The 23669-nt window shown below is 37.6% G+C and overlaps 1 protein-coding gene across 1 annotated transcript in view; it reads right to left on the reverse strand.

The window, feature by feature from the left end:
• Window positions 1–23669, reverse strand: part of CATSPERE (catsper channel auxiliary subunit epsilon) — a 197729-nt gene that overhangs the window by 161380 nt on the left and 12680 nt on the right. The window contains 3 exon segments of the mRNA XM_032591870.1: window positions 5992–6062; window positions 8130–8199; window positions 8734–8807. Coding sequence (XP_032447761.1) covers window positions 5992–6062; window positions 8130–8199; window positions 8734–8807 — 215 coding nt within the window.

Raw genomic sequence — 23669 nt, forward strand, 5'->3', positions numbered from 1 at the left:
CCCTCCTTAATGCCCATCACCCATTTTCCCTCCCTTCCCCCCCCCCCCCCCCCCCCCCCCCCACTGCCACCATCCACCCTCAGTTTGTTTTCTGTATTTAGCAGACAATAATTTTAAAGTCTTGGGAGAAAACAGCAACCAACCCAGAATTGTATTTTCAGAGAAACTATTTTTCAAGAACGAGGATAAAATAGGGGTACCTGGGTGGCTGAGTTGGTTAAGTGTCCGACTTAAGTGTCCAGTTAAGAGCCAACTTTCAGCTCAGGTCATGATCTCATGGTTTGTGGGTTTGAGCCCCACGTCAGGCTCTGTGCTGACAGCTCAGAGCCTGGAGTCTGCTTTGGATTCTGTGTCTCATTCTTTCTCTGCCCCTCCCTTGCTTGTGCTGTCTCTCTCTGTCTCTCAAAAATAAATAAATGTAAAAAAAAAAAAATTAAAAAAAAGAGGTATAATATCAGAGTAAAGTATTCTAAAGATTGTTGTATTGTTCAAGAGAATAATAAATGTATTGATTAAATTTAGACTTGATACATCTAAAATTACTGGAGTCTCATGTAAGATAGACATACAATTCATAATTTCTAAACAAGTATGAAAGAAAATTAAATCAGGAAAAAAAGAAAGTCAAGGAAAAAGGAGAAAAGAACTGACTAGAATGAAAATATTGACCAAGGCATGATTAGGGTTAAAACATGCTAAAGACATAAAGGGTATTAAGCAAGTAAATGGAAAGCACATTAAATTTTTTTCATAAATATAAACTTAAGTAATCACAACAAACATAAATGCTCCAAATTGCCCAATTAAAAGCCAAAGATTGTCATTTTAGAAAACAGAATATCCAGTTTCAAGGCATTCATTAATGAAACACTTAAAATATAAGTTTATAGAAAACTTGAAAATCAATGGATAAAGACCCATGAATATATTAACATAAAATAAAACAGAACATGAGGCAACAAAAGAAAAAGTATTACAGGTGAGAAGCAAGATCACTACAAATAAAGTTTCAATTCTTCAAAAAGGCTCAGTAATTCCAAAGTTATATACACATAAAAGATAACCTCAAAATATGAAACAAAAACTTAGGTACCTATGAGGAAAAGTGACATATCTACCATCCTAGTGGGACATTTGGCAGAGCCCTCTCATTAATTGATAGATCAAGCCAACAATGAGTCAAGTAAGCACACAGAAGATCTGAACAGTTCACTTACCAAATCTGATCTACTAATTCTGTGATTATAATATTTGACCCAACAATAAGAAAATGTATTTTCTATGGGTACACATGGGACATTTATAAAAACTGACTAGATGCTAGGTCAAAAATTTCCTCCAGCAATTCTTATCCCAATACAATCAGGTTATAATTAAAAACACTCATAGGTTTGTAAACTGAAAAAATGTATTTTAAAAAAGATTTTGAGAGAAAGAGGGCACCAGTGGGGGAGAGGGGTAGAGGGAGATGGAAAGAGAGATTCTCAAGTAGGCTCCACACCCCGCACAGAGCCTGATGTGGGGCTTGATCCCATGACTGTGAGATCATGACCTGACCCGATGTTTAACCAACCGAGCCACACAGGCGCCCCCAAAAATGCATTTCTAACTAACTCATGGGTCAAACAAATTGTAGCGAGGATTAGAAAATTATTTCTGAGCAATAAAAAAAAAAATCACAGGAGGTATTTGCAATACTTGTTGAATACAGTTACAGAAGTACTTAGAAGAAAAGTGATTGCCTTGAACACGCACATTAGAAAAAAAGAGAGCCTCATGCCTAATGGGCTAAATAGCCAATTTAAGTTTTAGAAAAACAAACTCAAGGAAATCATAGAAAATATGGGTCGAAATGAAATAGACTGCAATAGACAAGCTCAAAAAGCCAAAAGTTGGTTCTCTGAAAATACTGATAAAAGAGGAATACCACAAGGACATGGAAACAAAGGAAGGCACAAATAAAATCATTAGAAATGTTAAAACACAAGTGTAACACTACAACCACCTCAGAGACTAAAACTCATAAGAGGATATTACAGACAACTTTATGATATTAAAGTTGATATTAAGATGGCTAACTGAAGACATGAATAAATTTCTGGAAAAGTACTACTTACAGAAATGGATTTTACAAGAATTGTAATTCCAAAATAGCACTATAACCATTAAAAAATGGAATTAACACTTAGGAAATCTACCCCCCCCCCCCACACACATATGAAATCCAGACCCAAGGAAACTTCCGTGCAAGCTTCCATCAAATACTTAAGGAACATATACTTCCAATGTTACACAAAATCTCTCAGAATAGAAAAGAATGACCACTCCTAACTTCCCTGATGAGTCTAGCACAATCCCGATACCAAATGCAGAAAACGATAGCACAAGGGGAGTAAGACCACAGGCCAAACTCACTCATGAAATTCACACCAAAAAAATCTGAACACAGTACTAACAAAGGAATTTCATCAATGTAAATGAAAGAGAATTCATCAAGAATTCTGGAGTAGTTGGAATCTGGAATAGCTGGCTTATTCCAGAAATACAAGGTTAGTTTAATATAGAAACATTAATAACTATTTTTCATCATTAACATAGTAAAACAGAAAAACCATATGAACTCTGAAGTGCAAGTAGAAAAACTTTAAACGAATTTCAACACTGATTCATACGCAAAATTCACCACCAACTTGGAATAAAAGGGAAGTTCCTCAACTGGGTAAAGGTTAATCCATAATTTGTAATAAATATTCTGCAAAATTAGTGAAATGAGAGCCTCCCTTTTAAAATCAGGAATAAGACAAGGAGGCCTGCTTTCACCCTTCTAGGAAACATTGTGTTTGAATATTCTAGCAAAGCAGTCAGAATAAAAGAAAGAAGAGCCATACTTATTTGGAAAGGGATAAAGAAAACCATCAGTATTTGCAGGGGATAGGATTTGTAAAAACTCCAAGAGAATATATAAGTAAATTGTTAGAATTAATATAAGAATTTAGCAAGATTGTTGCATACAAAAATCAATATTCAAAAGTAAATTGTGTTCTATACAACAAGAAGCTCTGGTTAGAAAATATAAAAAATGGTAGCTTTAAAAAATTGAGTCTAATAGAGACAAAAATATAAAGCATCTAGGAATAAGTCTAATAAAAATGTCCAGGCACTTTTATGAAAAACTGCAAAATTTTTTTGGCAGACATAGAAAAAGACCTAAATAAATGGAAGGTTATGTATTATTCTTGAGCTGAAACTCTCCAAATTGATTTAAATATTGAGACAAATTATAGGAATCCCTACTAGAGTTTTTGTGGAATTTGACAAACCAATTCTAAAATTTCATAGAGAGGAAAAATAGGCCAGAGGAAAAACAGACAAAGCTAAGAGACTCATGAAGAAGAACAAGATTTGGGGTCAGAGTAGGCTAGGGATTTGCACTGTCACTCATCAAGATTTGAAATATGAAATTATAGTAATAAAGATAATGTAGTGTTTATTAAGCAGACAAACAGATCAGCTGAACAGTAGAGCCAGCTGGGAAGAAACACATGCATACATGGAAAATCGATGTATGATAAAGCAGGCACTACAGGTAAATACATTATTCAATAAATGGGTCTGATTAGATTAATTATTCACATGGAAAAAATAAAATTGGATCCCTATCTCCAAGTATATACAAAAACTAACTCCAGATGGATTAAGGACCTAACTGTGGAAGTCAAAACTATGTGGACCTTTCAGGAAACAACATAAGAGGCTATTTTTATGAACTTGGAGGAAAAGATTTCTTAAATTGATTTAAAAAGGCACAAACCAATTAAGGTAAGGGCTGGCAAATTCATCTATAATAGCAAGGACCTCTGTTATCAATAGAGATCATAAGAAGTGAAAAGTTGCATAAACTGGGATAAATTCTTTCTATATATATATATTGAAATATATAAATAATGTCCTAGTCATTAGAATGAAATCTTATAAATTATTCTGAAACAAAAATAACTCAAAAATGGGTAAAAATCCTCATTTAACAGAAAGGGAAGAAAAATTCTTCACGAATAAATGAAAATATGCTCAATAGTAATTAGGGAAATGCAAATAAAAAGCACAGTGACATAATTTCACATCTACTAGATTGTAAAATTAAAGTCAGATAATACTGAGTATTGGTGAGGAAGTAGCACAATGGGAACATTCATCTGCTGCTGGTGTAGATGTAGTCCACGGCTGGTGTAGACGTAGATTTGAACGATCTTTTCAAGAGGCATTTAGGCATTACCTAGTAAACTTGAACAAATGCATATCCTACTTTTAGCCAACTGTACTTTTAGGTCTATATCCTAGACAAACTTTTGTTCATGTGCATCAGAATGGGATTTGCTAAACAATAATGTACATACAATGACTACAGGATCTTGTTCAAATGCAGGTAATGATCTAGGAGGTCTGGAATGAGGCCCCAGATTCTGCATTTCTAAGTAGCAGATTCTACGGTATTGATAATGTTCTCTTCCTTGACTTGTGTGATGAATACATGAGTATTAGTTTCATTTTATTCTTTAAATGGTATTTTTACAGGTGATAAATTGCGTACATTTTTACCACTTACATAACAGAAAAACACTTAGCTCCCACTGAGCTGTCTCTTTGGGCTTAGCTGCCCCCCGGTAGATAGGTGCTTCTTCTTCCGATTTTGTTTTCATGATTCATGACCAGATCAGAGCAGTATGGAAGCCCATATCCGTCACTAGCTCTTGGGGCTCAGTGTGTGTGAGTGAGATTGGAAACTCGTGAAACTGACTATCAATGCTTTTTCAATGCTTTTTTTTTTGGCAGATTGCCTTCTCTGATGGCCCCCTTGGTCTCTGCTTGGAGGAAGCAGAAAATAACCCATGTGGCCAGAGAGGAAGGTTCTGTTCTCCAATTCTGCTGTACAGGGAATTTTTATCTCCAAATTAGCCTTTGTCTGTTTCTCAATTGGTTTCAAACCCACAGGAGAAAGCTGGTGATTGGCATATCTGAAATCCCCAACTAGGACAGAACCCTGTCAGGTTCAGGAGTAGCAGAGACTCCATCCTTGCTTCTTGGTAAGAGTCTGGGAAGGTGGCAGTATTTCTGAGAGGAATGGAACGTGCACTCCTTGAAGGGCTTGCTAAAATCTAGTTATCAGGGCTTCTAGTCTGAAAATTGCATATACACTGCAGAGCCATCTGATTTCTAAGGGACCACGTGAACCAAGACAACTATCGACAACAACCACTTCCGCTTTACAGAAGACACGAGTATTCTGCTGGCGACTGCCTGGGTCATGTGTCAGTCCTCAAGTAATCCCTGTGGCCAATGAAATGCGAGGCTGTTGAGTCCTCTGGGGAGCAGGGGCCACATAAGACAGTTCCTTGTATCCTATTCAGGACTTAGGATATTGCCTTGACTGTTGCACTGAAAAATATTCTGATTCATTGATGGTTTTAACTTATCAGATGATTTTCTAATGCACTTAATTATTTTCTCCTGTGCCAGTTTTCTCTTTTTAGTTATTTTCATTCACTCTCATGTTAATATGGGTTGGAGAAACTATGTATATAATGGAATTAAAAGAGCCCTGTAGTCTGAAAAACCAGCGGCAAATCCCAATGCTAGTTATTAGTAGCTGTGTATTATTATCCGAGTTATTTAACCTACCCAAGCTTACATGTCCTCATTTATAAAATAAAGATAACAATACTTGCATTTCTGTTTGTTATGAAAAGTGAGAGAGATAATTTACATCAAGTATGAACATTAGAAATATATGTTCAAATAGTGGTTGCTATTGTTACTTTTATTGTTTGTTTCCCAATATTAGTTTGGCGTTTTATTTGAGGATATCTTGATTGGTGAGTGCAAGCTTATGTGAAAAGTATAATGTAGATAATCCATCTGTGGTTAATTAAAAGTTAAATCTAATTATTCTTAAAAAGCATTAATTATCTTTGTATTCAACATTGCCTTACTTACATAACTCTATAATACCACAGGAAGCAGATATGAGAACTTTGCACAGACAAATTGCGTTCTTCTTCTGAATCCTAAAAGGAAATTAAGGTAGCTTTAAATACAAATTTGGATACAGGCAGAAAAGTCACAGAGGCACTAAATTAGTGATCTAAGATGAGAGGAAGTATAATGAACAAATTTCAGAACAGAACTAACAAATATTCATGTAATACTAGTTCAATTCTGTAGCTATTCTCTGTAATTATGAATTCACTATCATGAGTGACAAATTTGTTATGTATTGGTCTTTGCACCCAGTTCCTGCTAATCTTTGGTCTTTGATCGCAGTTCCTGATGCAGAGCTCCTACAACTCTTATAATCTCCTGAATGACGGGAGGGTCTGACACAGAGATCCTCAATCCCTTTTGTTCTAATGAGGTGACTCGGGGTGGGATCCAGGATGGGAACTGGTCACTAGAAAGCCCAAGCCATGATTAGAAGCTTGGAACTTTTACCTCAACCTCCCACCCTTTGGAGGGGGGAGAAGGACTAGAAAATGAGTTAATGATTGATCATGCCTATGTGATGAAGCCCCATAAAAATCAGGTTGGTAAACATGTCCATGTGCTGGCAGGGTGACACAACCCAGCTCCATGGGGTCGGAAGCTCCTGTGCGCAGGGCCCTTCCAGACTTTGCCTTATGTAGCTCTTCTCTGGCTGTTCATCTGTATCCTTTAGCATATCTTTTATTATAACCGATAAATGCATTTCCATGAGTTCTGCAAGCTGTTCTAGCAAACCATTGACCCTGAGGAGAAGGTTGTAGGAACCTGGATTTATGGACAGTCAGTCACGAGTACAGGTGACAAACTGGGAGTTGCAGTTGGCATCCGAAGTGGAGCAGTCTTATGGGACTGAGCCCTTAACCTTGTGGATGGGAAGTTAACTCCATGTAGAAAATGCCAGAACTTAGAATTGTAAGACAGTCAGCTGGTATCAGAGAATTAGTCAGTATGGAAGCCAACCCCTTATACTTCATGTGGTAACAGAATGTTCTCTGTGAGTGTATAAAGGAAAATAGTGAGTTTTCCTGCACAGTCTTACTCACTGAAATGCAATTCAATTCATTTTCTTCCATGATGGTTCTGAATCAGAGATGATTTTGCTCACCAGGGTACACTGGCAATGCCTGGAGACATTTTGGATTGTTATATCTGAGTGTTTTTGAATGTATTTCTAAAGTCACGTGTACATCCTTAAAGGTTATAAGATCTGATGGCACTATCTGTAAACGACAAAGATACTCTTCTCTATGCATGTATTTATGTGTATGTAACATTGCACATTTGGGCTTCTAACACACAACAAAAGGAAAAGGAGTAAACCTTTACTTCCTCAGAATTGTGTCCATGAAACTGGTAAATATTCATAAACTCAAAAACCTCAAGTTGAAATACTTTTCAATCTACGAGTTTTGAAAAAATGAATTAATATACATTTGGCCTCTCCTGCATCACTCTACTTGTTCTCTGAAAATAAAGATTAGAAATCAAGAAGAAGGCATAAGCCCCAAAATATAGTCAAATTTTGTCACACGCAGTCTCTATGGCAGTGGCTTTAGACACACTTGCGTGGGAACATCAGCTATGAATGCCTGGCCGGTACCTGTTACTAATTAGTAGAGAGCCGATGTTTTTGATGCTTAGCTTTTTCTTTTTTTTTTTTTGTAACCCAGAGAGGATTCAACATCATTCTTATGTATTTGCATTCACAAATGCTTTCTCGAATTGAAGAAAATATAGTAAAAACAAACTTGCCAGAAATGGCTTTTAATCCAGGGAATTGTGATAAAAGTATATGATGTGAGACCCACTCATTGGGGAATATTGTTACCAGGAAGGTGGTAACTGAGGCTTTCACATACTTATTGACAAAAAGGCTAAGGTAAAATCACATACCATTTCATAACATCATTTTCTATGAGATATATCTGGAAGTTAATGCCATATTGATAATAATTTAAAAATACCTCTTATCTATGATTAACACATACTATTTAAAACAGATTAAGTTAGGTTGAAAGCTCAAAATATGGGAAATAAAGTGTAACACAGATAATTACTCAAGATTTAATAAGTTATCATTAAAATCAACTCACTGGGCCCACAACAATTGGTCTTATAGTATGAACACCAGGAGAAGAACAACGCAGTTCTGTCCTCGGTGAGCTAGTATTTAAAAAGAACAGAAAGATAAATAAGCATACAAGGTTAGGAAAAATTCCCTACTTTTTAAGCCTAAAAACATTAATTGTATGCTAATAAGAAAAATAAAACATACAGCATATTTTACTTTTATACTATTTTCTTTAAAAAATTTTTTTTTAATGTTTATTCATTTTTGAGAGACAGCGAAAGAGACAGAGAGAGAGAGAGAGAGAGAGAGGTTGAGCAGAGAAAGAGGGAGACACAGAATCTGAAGCAGGCTCCAGGCTCTGAGCTGTCAGCACAGAGCCCAGTGCGGGGCTCAAACCCATGAACCTTGAGATCATGACCTGAGCCGAAGTTGGATGCTTAACGGACTGAGTCACCCAGGCACCCCATATCCTATTTTCAAAGAGATCTTGTCTTTCTTCTCACACCTATTTAATGGGAAGAAATTTACATTCAATCACTGCCTTAAATCTGACTGTCCGCACTATATGAATACTTTTTTATGGGTAAATACACACATTATATCGACATCAGCAGCAAAAATCTTACCTTTTATTTTTCACTGAACAAGTTCCTGGCACACTCCACTCAAGAAATGATGTTCCTTCATACTCTAACGTAATCTAAAAAAAGAAGGTACAATAGTTCAAACAAAAGGTCTGCCCCAGAATTTTTACCTCAGTATTCAGAGGCAGGGTTGAATTTTCTGTGTCCTTATCATTGAAAGAAAGAATGACTAAACATTTTATTGCTTTAAAATTGTACAAAGTAATACGACAAAGAAAGGCAATGTAGCTTTTCCAAGACACTTCGATAGTCTCCCTTAAAAACTCCAAGCTTCTTTGTGGAGTTGAGACGACAGGGAAGTAGGGGGACTGGGACTGCCCTGGTCCCTCAAACACAGCTGTATTGAGGAGAGATCATTTGGACCACCCAGGAAATGGATCTGCAGAGTGGCTGAAGGACCTGCAGGGGCAGAGAGAGGCAGCCGTGGTGGGATGGAGGTGCATGTACATGGAGTGGTGGAGAGAAAATGGCAGAGGCATGGAAGGGAGGGAGCCCTTTCTGTGCAGAGACAAAAGGGAGTGAAAGAGAGAGGGGTTGTAAAAGTCAGTACTCAGTTGGCACAAAAGGAAAACCTCTCCAGACCACAGATGGGGGAATGAGAAATACAGAGAGTGCCAGTTTCTATTTTGCAAACAGCCTTAGGAGCTGAAACTCGGAGGTTTCAAAAGTGCACGACTTTCGCCGACTTTCTCCGAAGCTAAGCCAGGAGCCGCCGGGTGCTCCTGTGGAGGAGGAACCTCCCCCTGGAGTGCATAGCCTGGTACACGGATCTCTGGGGGATACTGGAAAACAGTCCCCTTTCCAGAGTACTTTGGGAAAAGGGTTTATTGCCTCCCCAATGACAAAGACCCTGCAGGTGCCAGCCAAAGGCTTTTTTTTTTTTTTTTTTAGTTTATTTATTTATTTTGAGACAGAGAGAGCACAAGCAGGGGAGGGGCGGGGGGGGGGGTGGACAGAGGATCCGAAGCCGGGTCTGTGCTGACAGGAGACAGCCCAATGCGGGACTCAAGCGCAAGAACTGGAAGACCATGACCTGAGCCGAAGCCAGAAGCCCAACTGACTGAGCCACCCAGGCACCCGGTCTTTTATCAGCCTTTTATCAGCAGAGTGGAGTGGCTCTACATCAGAACAGGATCCATGCTGTGTGGGGTCCTTTAAGACACTGGGTTTTGAATCCCAACTGGGCACCTAGAAGGTGCTGGAGAACCGTGAGGAACAGGTCAAGCTGAATGCCCTCGCTATCCTGTGAGGGCTGCCTGAACAGGGGTTTGAGACAACCTGGCGTGGGAAGGAGAGACTGGGGTGTCGCCAGTTTTCTCCCCATCACCGACACAGTGGGGCTTCAGAGAGAAGCACAGCGGCCCCCAGTGGAGGCGGGACACTTACACCAAGCCCTGCCCCTGGTAACTGCACATCTACTGGAACAAGACTGACACTGAGCCCATGCAGCCAGCCTCTCCTCCAGACCAGGACAGCCACCTGTCCCTGGCACCAACAGACAACTGCTTGTTGCTGTTGTTACTGTTGTTGTTTGCCTGTCTGGTTGTCTTTTTCGTTTCTCTTTTCTTTTTTTCTTCTCTTCTCTTTTTCTTTTTTACCCTCTTCCTTTTTTCTATTGGAATAAGGCTCATAGTTTCTGAATTGTTTGTGGTCAATTCTTAATATATATATATAGTCTGTTCAGGCATTTTTACTTTATTTTTTTAGATCTTTTCTATCTCTTTTCCTTCTTTATTTTCCTTTCTTTTTCTCTGGATTTAAGCCTTATAGTTTTTTGATTCTCTGTTTGGTCTTCTTTTCTCCCCTTTCATTTTTCTTTTCTTATGGGATCAGGCCTCCCCCCTACCTCTTTCTTTTTTTTCCATGGTTACTTCAACAAACAAATCAAAGCCCACCTGGTGGAAGGTCCAAACACTCCAGCACTACAAGCAAGGAGGACCTCTGCAGAGGACTGACCAGTGGGATAGAGCAGCCAAAACACAACAATAGAGTGCATGCAACATACGCCAAAAACACTTCCTGAAGTGCCAGGCCCTCAACAGTGAATGACCCCTTTTTAATATAGTAGTACTCGCAGGTGCAGACACATAACAAGCTACTAAAACATGCAGAAGACAAAAATTAGCCAAAATGATGAAACAGAAGAATTCTTCCCCAAAACAAAATTTGGGAAGAAATTACAGCCAGAGAATTGCTCAAAACAGATATTAGCAATATATCTGAACAAGAATTTAAAATAATAGTCATAAGATTAATAGATGGGCTTGAAAAAAGCATAGAAGACAACAGAGAATCTATTGCTGCAGAGATCAAAGACCTAAGGACTAGGCATGATGAATTAAGAAATGCTACAAATGAAATGCAAAATAAACTAGATACAGTGACAGCAAGGGTGGAAGAAGCAGAGGAGAGAGTAGGTGAAAGGGAAGATAAAATTATGGAAAATGATGCTGAAAAAAAAAGAGGGAAAGGAAATTACTAGATCACGAGGGGAGAATTAGCTAAATGATTGTGAAATGAAACAATATGCATCACATAGGAGTTCCAGAAGAAGAAAAGCAAGAGAAAGGGGTGGAAGGTTTATTTGAACAAATTATAGCTGAGAACTTCCCTAATCTGGGGAAGGAAACAGGCATCCATGTCCCAGAGGCACAGAGAACTCCCTTCAAAATCAACAAAAATAGGTCAACACCATGACGTAGCATAGGGAAACTGGCAAAATACAAAGATAAAGAGAGAATTCTGAAAGCAGCCAGGGACAGAAGGTCCTTAGCTTACAAGGTAATACACAAGGTTGGTAGCAGACCTGTCTACTGAACCTTGGCAGGCCAGAAGGGAGTGAACAGGAAAAATATGTAGTCAAGAATCCTTTATCCAGCAAGGCTCTCATTCAGAACAGAAGGAGAGATAAAGACTTTCCCAGACAAACAAAAACTAAAGGAGTTTGTGACCACTAAACTAGCCCTGTAAGAGATCCTAAGGGGGACTCTGTGAGTGGAAAGCAGCAAAGACTACAAAGAACCAGAGACATCATGACAAACATGAAATCTACAGATAGCACAATGGCACTAAATCCATATCTTTCGATAATCACTTGGAATGTAAATGGACTAAATGTCCCAATCAGAAAACACAGGGTATCAGAATGGATAAAAAACCAAGATCCATCTATATTCTGCCTACCAGAGACTCATTTTAGACCAGAGGACACCTGAATATTGAAAGTGAGGGGGTGAGGAACCAGCAGTCATGCAAACAGATGTCAAAAGAAAGCCAGAGTAGCCATACTTATATCAAACAAACTAGATTTTAAAACAAACACTGTAACAAGAGATGAAGAAACATTATACCATAATTAAGGGGTCTATCCATCAAGAAGAGCTAACAATTGTAAATATTTATGCCCCCAATGTGAAACACCCAAATACATAAATCAGTTAATCACAAACATAAGCAAACTTTTGGGTAATAATACCATAATTGCATGAGACTTTAATACTCCACTTACAACAATGGAACAGATCATCTAGGCAGAAAATCAATAAGGAAACAATGGCTCTGAATGACACATAGGACCAAATGGGCTTAACAGATATATTCAGAACATTTCATCTTAAGCAGCAGAATATACATTCTTCTCGAGTACACATAGAACATTCTCCAAAACAGATCACATACTGGGTCAGAAAATGCCCTCAGATAGGTACAAAAAGATTGAGATCATACCATGCATATTTTCAGATCACAATGCTATGAAACTTGAGATCAACCACAGGAAAAATTTTTGGAAAGCCTCCAAATACATGGAGGTTAAAGAACATCCTAATTAAGAATGAAGGAGCTAACTAGGAAATTAAAGAAGAAATTTAAAAATACATGGAAGCAAATGAAAAGGAAAATATGACAGTCCAAATCCTTTGGGATGCAGCAAAGACAGCCCTAAAAGTAAAATACATTGCAATTCAAGACTATCTCAAGAAGCAAGAAAGGTCCCACATACACAACCTAACCTTACACTTAAAGAAGCTAGAAAAGGAGCAACAAATAAAGCCCAAAGCCAGCAGAAGAGGGGAAATAATAAAGATTAGAGCAGAAATAAACAATGTAGAGTCACAACAAACAAAAAAACAAACAGTAGAACAGATCAATGAATGTTTTTTTGAAAGAATAAACAAAAATGATAAACCTCTAGCCAGACTTCTCAAAAGAAAAGAGAGGGGACCGAAATAGATGAAATCATGAATGAAAGAGGAGAGATCACAACCAACACCACAGAAATACAAACAATTAGAAGACAATACTATGAAAAATTATGTGCCGATAAGCTGGAAAATCTAGAAGAAATGGACAAATTCCTAGACACTCACACACTACCAAGACTCAAATGGGAAGAGATAGAAAATTTGAACAGACCCATAACCAGCAAAGAAATTGAATTGGTTATCAAAAATCTCCCCCCAAATGAGTCCTGGCCAGAATGGCTTCCCAGGAGAATTCTACCAGACAATTAAGGCAGAGTTAATACCCATTCTTCTCAAACGGTTCTAACAAATAGAAATAGAAGGAGAGCTTCCAGACTCATTCTATGAAGCCAGCATTACCTCGATTCCCAAAACAGACAGACTCCACTAAAAAGGAGAATCACAGGCCAGTATCCCTGATGAACCTGGATGCAAAAATTCTCAACAAATACTAGCAAACTGAATTCAACAGTACATTAAAAGAATTATTCACCACGATCAAGTGGGATTCATTCCTGGGCTACAGGGCTGGTTCAATATTCACAAATCAGTCAACATGATAGACCACATTAATAGAAAAAAAGATAATATGAACCATACGATCCTGTCAACAGATGCAGAAAAAGCATTTGACAAAATACAGCATTGTTTGTTGATAAAAACCCTCAAGAAAGTCGGGATAGAAGAAACACACCTTAACATTATAAAAGCCACATATGAAAGGCCCACAGCTAATATAATCTTCAGTGGAGAAAACCTGAGAGCTTTCCCCCGAAGATCAGAAATATGAGAGGGATGTCCACTCTTGCCACTGTTGTTCAACGTAGTGTTGGAAGTCCTAGCCTCAGCAATCAGACGACAAAACGAGATAAAAGTCATCCAAATTGGCAAAGAAGAAGTCAAACTTTCACTCTTTGCAGATGACACGGTACTCTACCTGGAAAATCTGAAAGACTCCACCAAAAAACTGCTGGAGCTGATATAGGAATTCACCAAAATCTCAGGATATAAAATCAATGTACAGGAATTGGTTGCATTTCTATACACCGATAATGGAGCAATAGAAAGAGATATCAAGGAATCAATCCCATTTATAATTGCACTAAAACCCATAAAATATCTAGGAATAAACCTAACCAAAGAAGTAAAAGATCTGTGTGCTGAAAACCACAGAAAGCTATGAAAGAAACTGAAGAAGACACAAAGAAATGGAAAAACATTCTGTGCTCATGGGTTGGAAAAACAAATATTGTTAAAATGCTGATACTACCCAAAGCAATCTATACATTCAATGCAATCCGAATCAAAGTTGCACCAGCATTCTTCTCAGAGCTAGAACAAACAATCCTAAAATTTGTGTGGAACCACAAAAGACCCTTAATAGCCCGAGTAATGTTGAGAAAGAAAACCAAAGCTGGAGGCATCACAACCCTGGACTTCAAGATGTATTACAAAGCTGTAATCATCAAGACAGTATGGTATTGGCACAAAAACAGACATATAGGTCCGTGGAATAGAATAGAGAGCTCAGAAATGGACCCTCAAATGTATGGCCAACTAATCTACAAAGCAGGAAAGAGTATCCAATGGAAAAAGACACTATCTTTAGCAAATGGTGCTGGGAGAACTGGACAACAACATGAAGGTGAATGAAACTAAATCACTTTCGGGGCGCCTGGGTGGCTCAGTCGGTTAAGCGGCCGACTTCGGCTCAGGTCACGATCTCGCGGTATGTGGGTTCGAGCCCCGCGTCAGGCTCTGTGCTGACTGCTCAGAGCCTGGAGCCTGTTTCAGATTCTGTGTCTCCCTCTCTCTCTGACCCTCCCCCGTTCATGCTCTGTCTCTCTCTGTCTCAAAAATAAATAAAGGTAAAAAAAAAAAAGAAACTAAATCACTTTCTTACACCATACACAAAAATAAATTCAAAGTGGATAAAAGACCTAAATGTGAGACAGGAAACCATCAAAATCCCACAGGAGAAAACAGGCACCGACCTCTTTGATCTCAGCCACAGCAACTTCTTACTTGACATGTCTCAGGAGGCAAGGGAAATAAAAGCAAAAATGAACTATTGGGACCTCATCAAGATAAAAAGCTTCTGCGCAGCAAAGGGGTGAAAAGATGTTCAACATCCCTCATCATCAGGGAAATACAAATCAAAACCACAGTGAGGTACCACTTCACATCAGTCAAAGTGGCCAAAATTAACAACTCACGAAACAACAAGGATGCGGAGAAAGGGAACCCTTTTGCACTGTTGGTGGGAAAGCGACCCAGTGCATCCACTCTGGAATACAGTATGGAGGTTCCTCAAAAAATTAAAAAATAGAACCAGCAATTGCACTACCAGAATTTATCCAAAGGATACAGGAGTGCTGATTCAAAGGGGTACATGCATCCAATGTTTATAGCAGTGCTATCAACAACAATAACCAAATTATGCAAAGAGCCCAAATGTTCATCAACTGATGAATGGATGAAGAATGGAATACTGCCTGACGATGAGAAAGAATGAAATCCTGCCATTTGCAACAATGTGGATGGAACTGGAGGGTATTATGCTAAGCAAATTAAGTCAGAGAAAGACAGATATCATATGATTTCACTCATATGTGGAATTTGAAAAACTCAACAGATGAACATAGGGGAAGGGAAGGAAAAATAAGATAAACATAAAGGGAAGCAAACCATAAGAGACTCTTGAATACAGAGAACAATCTGAGGGTTGCTGGAGTGGGGGTTGGGGGTGGATTAAATGGGTGACGGGCATTAAGGAGGGCACTTTTCGGGATGAACACTGGGTGTCATACGTAAAAGATGAATCACTGGGTTTTACTCCTGAAGCCAAGTCTACACTGTATGTTAACTAACTTGAAAATAAATTAATAAAAGAACCCTATAAGATTCTTATTTTACTTCAAAAATAATCGGCGCACCTGGGTGGCTCAGTTGGTTGAGGGGCTAGCTTCGGCTTAGGTCATGGTCTTGTGGTTTGTGAGTTACAGCCCCGCATTGGGATCTCTGCTGTCAGCGCAGAGCCTGCTTGGGATTCTCTGTCCCCCTTTCTCTCTGCCCCTCCCCTGCTCTCTCTCCCTAAAAAAATAAATAAACACTTAAAATATTAATAATAGGGGCACCTGGGTGGCTCAGTCAGTTAAGCATCTGACATTGGTTCAGGTCAGGATCTCACAGCTTGTGGGTTTGAGCCCCGCATTGGGCTCTGTGCTGAAAGCTCCGAGCCTGGATTCTGCTTCAGATTCTGTGTCTCCCTCTCTCTCTGCCCCTCCCCTACTCAATTCTGTGCCTCTCTCTAAAAAATAAATAAGCATGGATTCTGCTTCAGATTCTGTGTCTCCCTCTCTCTCTGCCCCTCCCCTACTCAATTCTGTGCCTCTCTCTAAAAAATAAATAAGCATTAAAATTTTTTTAGTAAAATAATAATAATAATAATAATAATAATAATAATCTCTCAAGTGTCTGGAAGGTGACTGTACTCCAGCAGATTCTGAGGATAAAGAAAAATGGATGAGACAAGATCCTACACTTAAAAACAAGACATGGTGAATTCTGAGGTCCTACTATTCACGGATCACTGACTGTCACTATCACTTTCATCAGTCACATTTTCCTTATTTCTTTTTTTTTCTGCTTCCCATTCTTTCATTTATAATTTCTTTCTTTCCTCTTTTGAAGGATACTGATTCACATCCTAATATCATCAGTCTCAGTCTCAACATTAGTCTACTTCAGCCAGCGTTGGGACACCATTTCACCTTTAGAGTAACAGTTTTATAATGTGTACACATTTCTTGTAGATATACGTGTGCAAAGAGTGTATCAGTGTCTTTGCTTGTAAAAAGGGGATTATGATACCAACTATGTCATAAGTTTGAAATGATAGGATCAGTGACAGTGTGTAAGAAAAAAGAGAAAAAAAAACACCAGAAGATATAACATAACCCTGAAATACGTAAAGAAAAAAATGTTTAAATTTTAGTTGACACACAATGTTACATTAGTTTCAGGTATACAGCATAGCAATTCCACAAGGTCTTACATTAATGCTCCGTTCACCACAAATGTAGCCACCATCTGTCTCCATATACTGCTATTACAATATCATTGACAAAGTCCTTATGCTGTGTCTCATTCCTCTGACTCATTCATTTCATAACTAGAAGCCTGTGTCTCCCACTCCCCTGTACTCATTTTGCCCGACCTGCCACCCTTCCCTCTGGCAACCATAATTTTGTCTTATGTATTTATAGGTCTGATTCTGTGTTTTGTTTATTCTTTGTTGTTGCTGTCGTTGTTTCTTGAGATTCTACATATGACTGAAACCCTATGACTTATTTCTCAATCTGACTTATTTCACTTTAACATACCTTCTAGGCCCACCCATGTTGTTTCAAATGGCATGATCTCATCCTTTTGTGTGACTGTGTAATATTCCTGTGTGTGTGTGTGTGTGTGTATGTGTGTGTGTGTGTGTGTGTGTTCCTTATCCATTCATCTACTGATAAGCAATCTTCATTATCCATTGATCTATTGATAGATACTTAGGTTGCTTCTGTATCTTAGCTGTTGTAAATAATGCTTCAATAAACATAGGGATGCATACATCTTTTTGAATTAGTGTTTTCATTTTCTTTGGATAAATACCCAGTAGTAGAATTATTGGATCATATGGTATTTCTGTTTTTAATTTTTTAAAGTATCTCCATACTTTTTTCCATAGTGGCTGAACCAGTTTGCATTCCCACCAACAGTACACAAGGGTTCCTATTTCTATACATTCTCACCCACCTTTGTTGTTTGTTGTGTTTTTTATTTTAGCCATTCTGACAGGTATGAGGTGATATCTCATCGTGGTTTTGATTTGCATTTCCCTGATGATGAGTGATGTTGAACATCTTTTCACATCTCTGTTGGCCATCTGTAGGTCTTTGGGAAAAAAGTCTATTCAGGTCTTCTGCCCATTTTTAGATTGGATTGTGTGTGTGTGTGTGTGTGTGTGTGTGTGTGTGTATGTATGTATTGAGTTGTATAAGCTCTTTATAGGTTTTGGATATTAACCCCTTATCAGATATATCTTTTGCAAATATCTTCTCTCATTTAGTAGGTTGTCTTTTTGTTTTGTTGATGGTTTTCTGTGCTGTGCAAAGGCTTTGTATTCTGATAGAGTTCCCATAGTTTATTTTTGCTTTTGTTTTCCTTACCTTAGGAGACATATCTAGAAAAATGTTGCTGTGGCTGATGTCAGAGACATTACTGCCTGTGATCTCTTCTAGAATTTTTATGGTTTTAGGTCCCACATTTAGGTCTCTAATCCATTATGAGCTTATTTTTATATGTGGTATAAGAAAGTGGTCCCATTTCATTCTTCTGCATGTTGCTGCCCAGTTTTCCCAGCACCATTTGTTGAAGACACTGCCTTTTCCCCACTGTGTAATCTTGCCTCCTTTGTCATAGATTAATTGGTTTATTCCTGGGCTTTCTATTCTGTTCCATTGATCTTTATGTCTATTTTTGTGCCAGTACCATACTGTTTTGATTACTACAGCTTTGTAGTGTAGCTTGATATCTGGGATTGTAATACCTCCAGTTTTGTTCTTTCTCAACATCACTTTGGCTACTTGGGGTCTTTTGTAGTTCTATACAAATTTTAGTATTATTTGTTCTAGTTTTGTGAAAAATGGTGTTGGCATTTGATAGAGATTGCCTTAAACCTGTAGATTATATAAAGCAAAATTTGATAGAATTACTAGGAAAAAAATTAAAAGTCACAAATACTGTGGTATATTTTTGATACACTTTTCTCAAACTATAGATAAACCTGTAAAAGATACACACACACACACACACACACACACACACACACACTTCCTAAAATTTACCAATATAAAACATATTCTTTCCAATCTTACATAGAACATTTAATCAAAATTGACCTTATTTACAAAATTAGTCTTAGCCAATCTCAAAGAATTGTTATCACACATACTATGCTTTTGATATTAATGAAATAAAATTAGAATTTCTCATAAAGGTAGAAGAAAATCTTAGGATACATATAATTCTTAAAATAGAAAGCCCAAACTTTACTTCTGAGTGATTCATGGAGCAAAGGAGGAATCAAAAAGGAAATTACAAAATATGTATAAATAAACAATAAAAGCATTCAATGTTATCAAAATGTAGCATATAGTATAAATAACTCCTAAAATGAAATTTATATCCTTCAATATATATACAAAAGAAATAAGGTAGTTTGAAAGTGAATAAACTCTGTTTTCAGTAGAAGATGCTAATAAAATAACAACAGAGAAAACCCAAAATAGTAGAAGGAAGGCTATTTAAAAAGAGGAAAAAAGAAGAGTTTAAAAAAGAAAACAAATTGTGAAGGGTTAGTGGTGATGTAGTTTTTCAATCTACCCAAATTTCCTTATAAGCAGAGAGAGAACAATTAGGATAGTACCAACAAAACAAACAACACTGGACAATGCCAATAATAAAACTTGGTGACAAAGTATCTGTCAAAATCCCCAAATATAAGTGGGTTGGAACAAACCAGCTAAAACAACCAGACTCACATGTATGAGCATAAGGAAGCAAAAGAAAGCAAATATGGTAGACCTTAGAAGGGAAGAACCACCTAAATCAGTGATAGGTATTCAGTGGAAACCACGGCAGGACATTTCGAGGATAGCAACTCTAACCAGAGGGGTTGTCGCACTTTCCATTTCTAAGTAAGTCCATGAAGTCCATGATAATGTCTGAAAGAGCAGGAGAAGCTAGGACCTACAAACCCTAAACCAAGGACCCAAAGATACCTTCTAGGACAAGGATCTGTAATGAAAAATACAGGGAAAAGAATCCCAATAGAGTTGGAAAGGGACAATAAAGACAAAGGAAAGAGAAGCTACAGATAAATGAGAGAGGGAAATAGAATCTGGAGATCTCAGAAAGTATTAGCCTCATTTTTTGGATACTTTACAAAACAACAGAAGAGGTAACTCTACAGCCATGAAGTTAGAAAAGTTATTTTGACCCACCCTCCTTAAAGATCAGGAAAATTAATTTCATGTAAAAAAAAAAAAAAGCAACAGAAAAAGGATCACAGTCTAATTTCACATAGTTATTACACGAAAAAGAAAATATGAAGCAGAATAACTGTAAGAACATACACAATGTATAAATGAACGCTATAACTTAATATGAGTGTTAGCCTTATGTATCAACTTGGCTAGATTAGAGTACACAGTTATTTAATCAAACCTAGGTTTATCTGTGAAGATATTTTATAGATGTGGCTTATATCTATAGTCAGTTGACTTTAAGTAAAAGAGAATGCCTTTAATAATGTGGATGGGGCCTCTTCCATCAGTTGGAAACCTTCAGAAAAAAATGGAGGTTTCCTGGAGAAGAAATTCTGCTTCAACACTGCAGCATTAACTCTTGACTGAATTTCCAGATTGCTGGCCTGACCTAAAGATTTCAGAGTTGCAAGCTCCCACAGTCACAGAAGCCAGTTCCCTAAAATAAATCTCTTAATATAAGTATGTATAAATTCTAAAATGGTTCTGTTTCTCTGTGAGAACACTGGCTGATACATCTACTATTTCAAAATGAGGCAAAATAAATAAGGAAATGATAGAAGTTATGAAAGAACAATATAAATCAGAATTTGAAATTCATAAATAAGCTAGAACTCAGGAAAAATATAGAAATAAAAGAAAAAGTCATTTCAGAAATAAACCAAATGTGTTTAGAGAAAACACAACTGTGAATAAGCAATAGATAAGGCCTTGAGATAAACAGCTTTTTAAGAACAAAAGAGAAAAAAAGTAATTCAAGAATAAGTGGCAAATATAAAAGATAGACAAAGAAAATCCAATGTATGTATAATTGGGAGATCCTGAAGAAGAAAACCAAGATGTTTGGAACACAACAGTAACATCAACACTAACTCTAAGTCAAGAGTAATATGTGAAATAAAATAACTTGAAACAACATATTAAAAAGGCACAGCTTATATCTATGAAAAACAATTATGAATGATTTAAAAAATAAAAACAACCAGGAGCTATATTAATAAAAGCACTGGGCTTAAAAAGAAACAGTTTGGGGATTGTGACCAAAACAAGAACAACCAGAACAACAACCAACACACATATTATTCATAAAGGAAAGCAAATCATATTTTCACCAGATGTTTTGGAAGCAACACTTTATGTCAGAGACAACAAAGTAACAGAAATAAAACAGAAGCCAATGATTTTTATATCCAGATACACCAACTTTTAGATCAAATCCATAAATAAGCTCTTATGACCATAAAGTAATTCAGGTAATATTACTCTTATGAGCCCTTCCTCAAGACTCTGCTAGAAGAAGAGCTTCAGGCCATCGAAATGACTGCGGAGACATCAGCATAAGGACTGAGGCTAAGTATTACATAAGAAGTTTTTGCCGAACCATGTCTCTGCATGGTGGGTATAAAAAAAAGGATATAGTTGCTAATTCCTGTAATCTGACAGTGTATCAAAACATTAGGGGTGGGGGGGATTATGGTTAGCCCAGGTAATGGTGGCCACATAAGTTTGACTCTCTCCACACATTTCCAAAAAAACACACAGATCAACAAATAAAACCCAGAAAAGTCTACATTACAGCAAAGCAAGAAGACAAAGCGTACTATAAATGTCAAGTAGATCTGTAAGTAGAAAAACCAACTATCTTCAGCAGAGCTCTCACTCAAGCTCCTATCATAATCCATTGTGGAGAGTGAGGAGGCTTCTGGAACACTGCAGGGAAAAGACAGGAAACAAAAGGTTAAGACTGAATTCAAATCACCCACAGAGAGAGAAAGCACTCCCTAGGTGCAAAAATATAATAGGAAAAAGCCTCCTGGGAGACCACAGAACTATGAGGACAGGAATTAAAAGCACGTGAGACCCTCAGAAAGGTGTCACTTCAGGAGAGAAGATACAGGAAAGGGAAACACCCTTTGGAGAGTAAGTGGTGAAGGGAAGAATCAAGAGGGGAAGTTTAGGATCAGGTGAGTCAAAAAACCAAACCAAACAACCAAGAAAATGCAACAGTACCAACAAAAAGCCATCAGTTAAAGAAACTGCACTTTGCTACAATGAGAGAAGTTTATCTAGGAATGGTGCAAACCAACTTAGGCTGCCAAACTGTCCATAAAATTCAAAGGTGTAATCAGACTTTACCTATAAAAAGCTACTATAGGAGAATAGAAAATAAAAATAAAAACATTTCAGTTCATTAAATTCCCTTAAAAAAACAAACAAAGAGCAGAAGAAAACTGCAAACTGATATTTAACTGAATTAAATATCAAACAAGCATTTGGTGATAAGAGAAAGAAAAATCTTGAGTTATAAATTCATTAAGTAGGTGAATCACTATGTTGTACACCTGAAACTGAAATATAACACTATACTGGAATTGAAATAAAGTAAATTCATAAGCTAGGAACAGAAAATGAAACACAAATAGAAATAAGAGTTGACTAAACCAGCACATGAAATAGATGATGATAAGGGACATGAAGATTAAATTAAAAGTTACTGGTGGGAAATTATATGTGAATAAAAACTGAAAAAAAGGCATTGAAGAAAGGCAGAAAAACAACTAAGAGACTATAAGTGGAATAAGTAAAGAAGAAAAAAAGCAGGCTCTGTCAGTGTAGAGAGAGAGGTGAGGCTCGAACCCATGAACCATGAGGTCATGACCTGAGCCAAAACCAAGAGTCAGATGCTCAACCAACTGAGCCACCCAGGCACCCCTCAATTGCTGCAGCTTTATAGTTAAGTTTTAAAGTCAGGAACTGTGAGTCTTCCAACATTGTTCTTTTTCAAAAATGTCTTATCTATTCTTTTTTTCTTGAATTTCCCTGTGAAATTCCACGTGAATTTCCATATGAAATTACTAAACTCAGTAGTTTTAATAATTTTTTTAGTGGATTCATTAGGGGTTTTTATATTAATCATGTCATCTGCAAATAGAGGTACTTTATTTTTTTTCCTTTCCAATGTGGATGTCTTTATTTCATTTTCTTGTCTAATTGCCTTGGCTATGGTATGTATGTATGTACGTACGTATGTATGTATGTATGTATGTATGTATTTAAAGAGTTTTAGGGTTGCCTTTTTAAAAATGTTTATTTATTTTTGAAGGAGAGGGGCTGGGTGCAGAGAGAGAGGGAGACACAGAATCCAAAGCAGGCTCCAGGCTCTGAGCTGTCAGCACAGAGACTGACACGGGGCTCAAACTCATGAGTGGTGAGATCATGACCTGAGCTGAAGTCAGACGCCCAGCTGTCTGAGCCACCCAGGCACCCTTAGAGCATGCAACTCTTTTTTAAAAAAAATTTTTTTTCAACGTTTATTTATTTTTTTGGGGGACAGAGAGAGACAGAGCATGAACGGGGGAGGGGCAGAGAGCGAGGGAGACACAGAATCGGAAACAGGCTCCAGGCTCTGAGCCATCCGCCCAGAGCCTGACGCGGGGCTCGAACTCACGGACCGCGAGATCATGACCTGGCTGAAGTCGGACGCTTCACCGACTGCGCCACCCAGGCGTCCCAGAGCATGCAATTCTTGATCTCAAGAGTCGTGAGTTTGATACCCACAGTGGGTGTATAGATTACTTAA

Source organism: Lynx canadensis, chromosome F1, assembly GCF_007474595.2.
Source record: "Lynx canadensis isolate LIC74 chromosome F1, mLynCan4.pri.v2, whole genome shotgun sequence".
In the NCBI taxonomy this organism is placed as follows: domain Eukaryota; kingdom Metazoa; phylum Chordata; class Mammalia; order Carnivora; family Felidae; genus Lynx; species Lynx canadensis.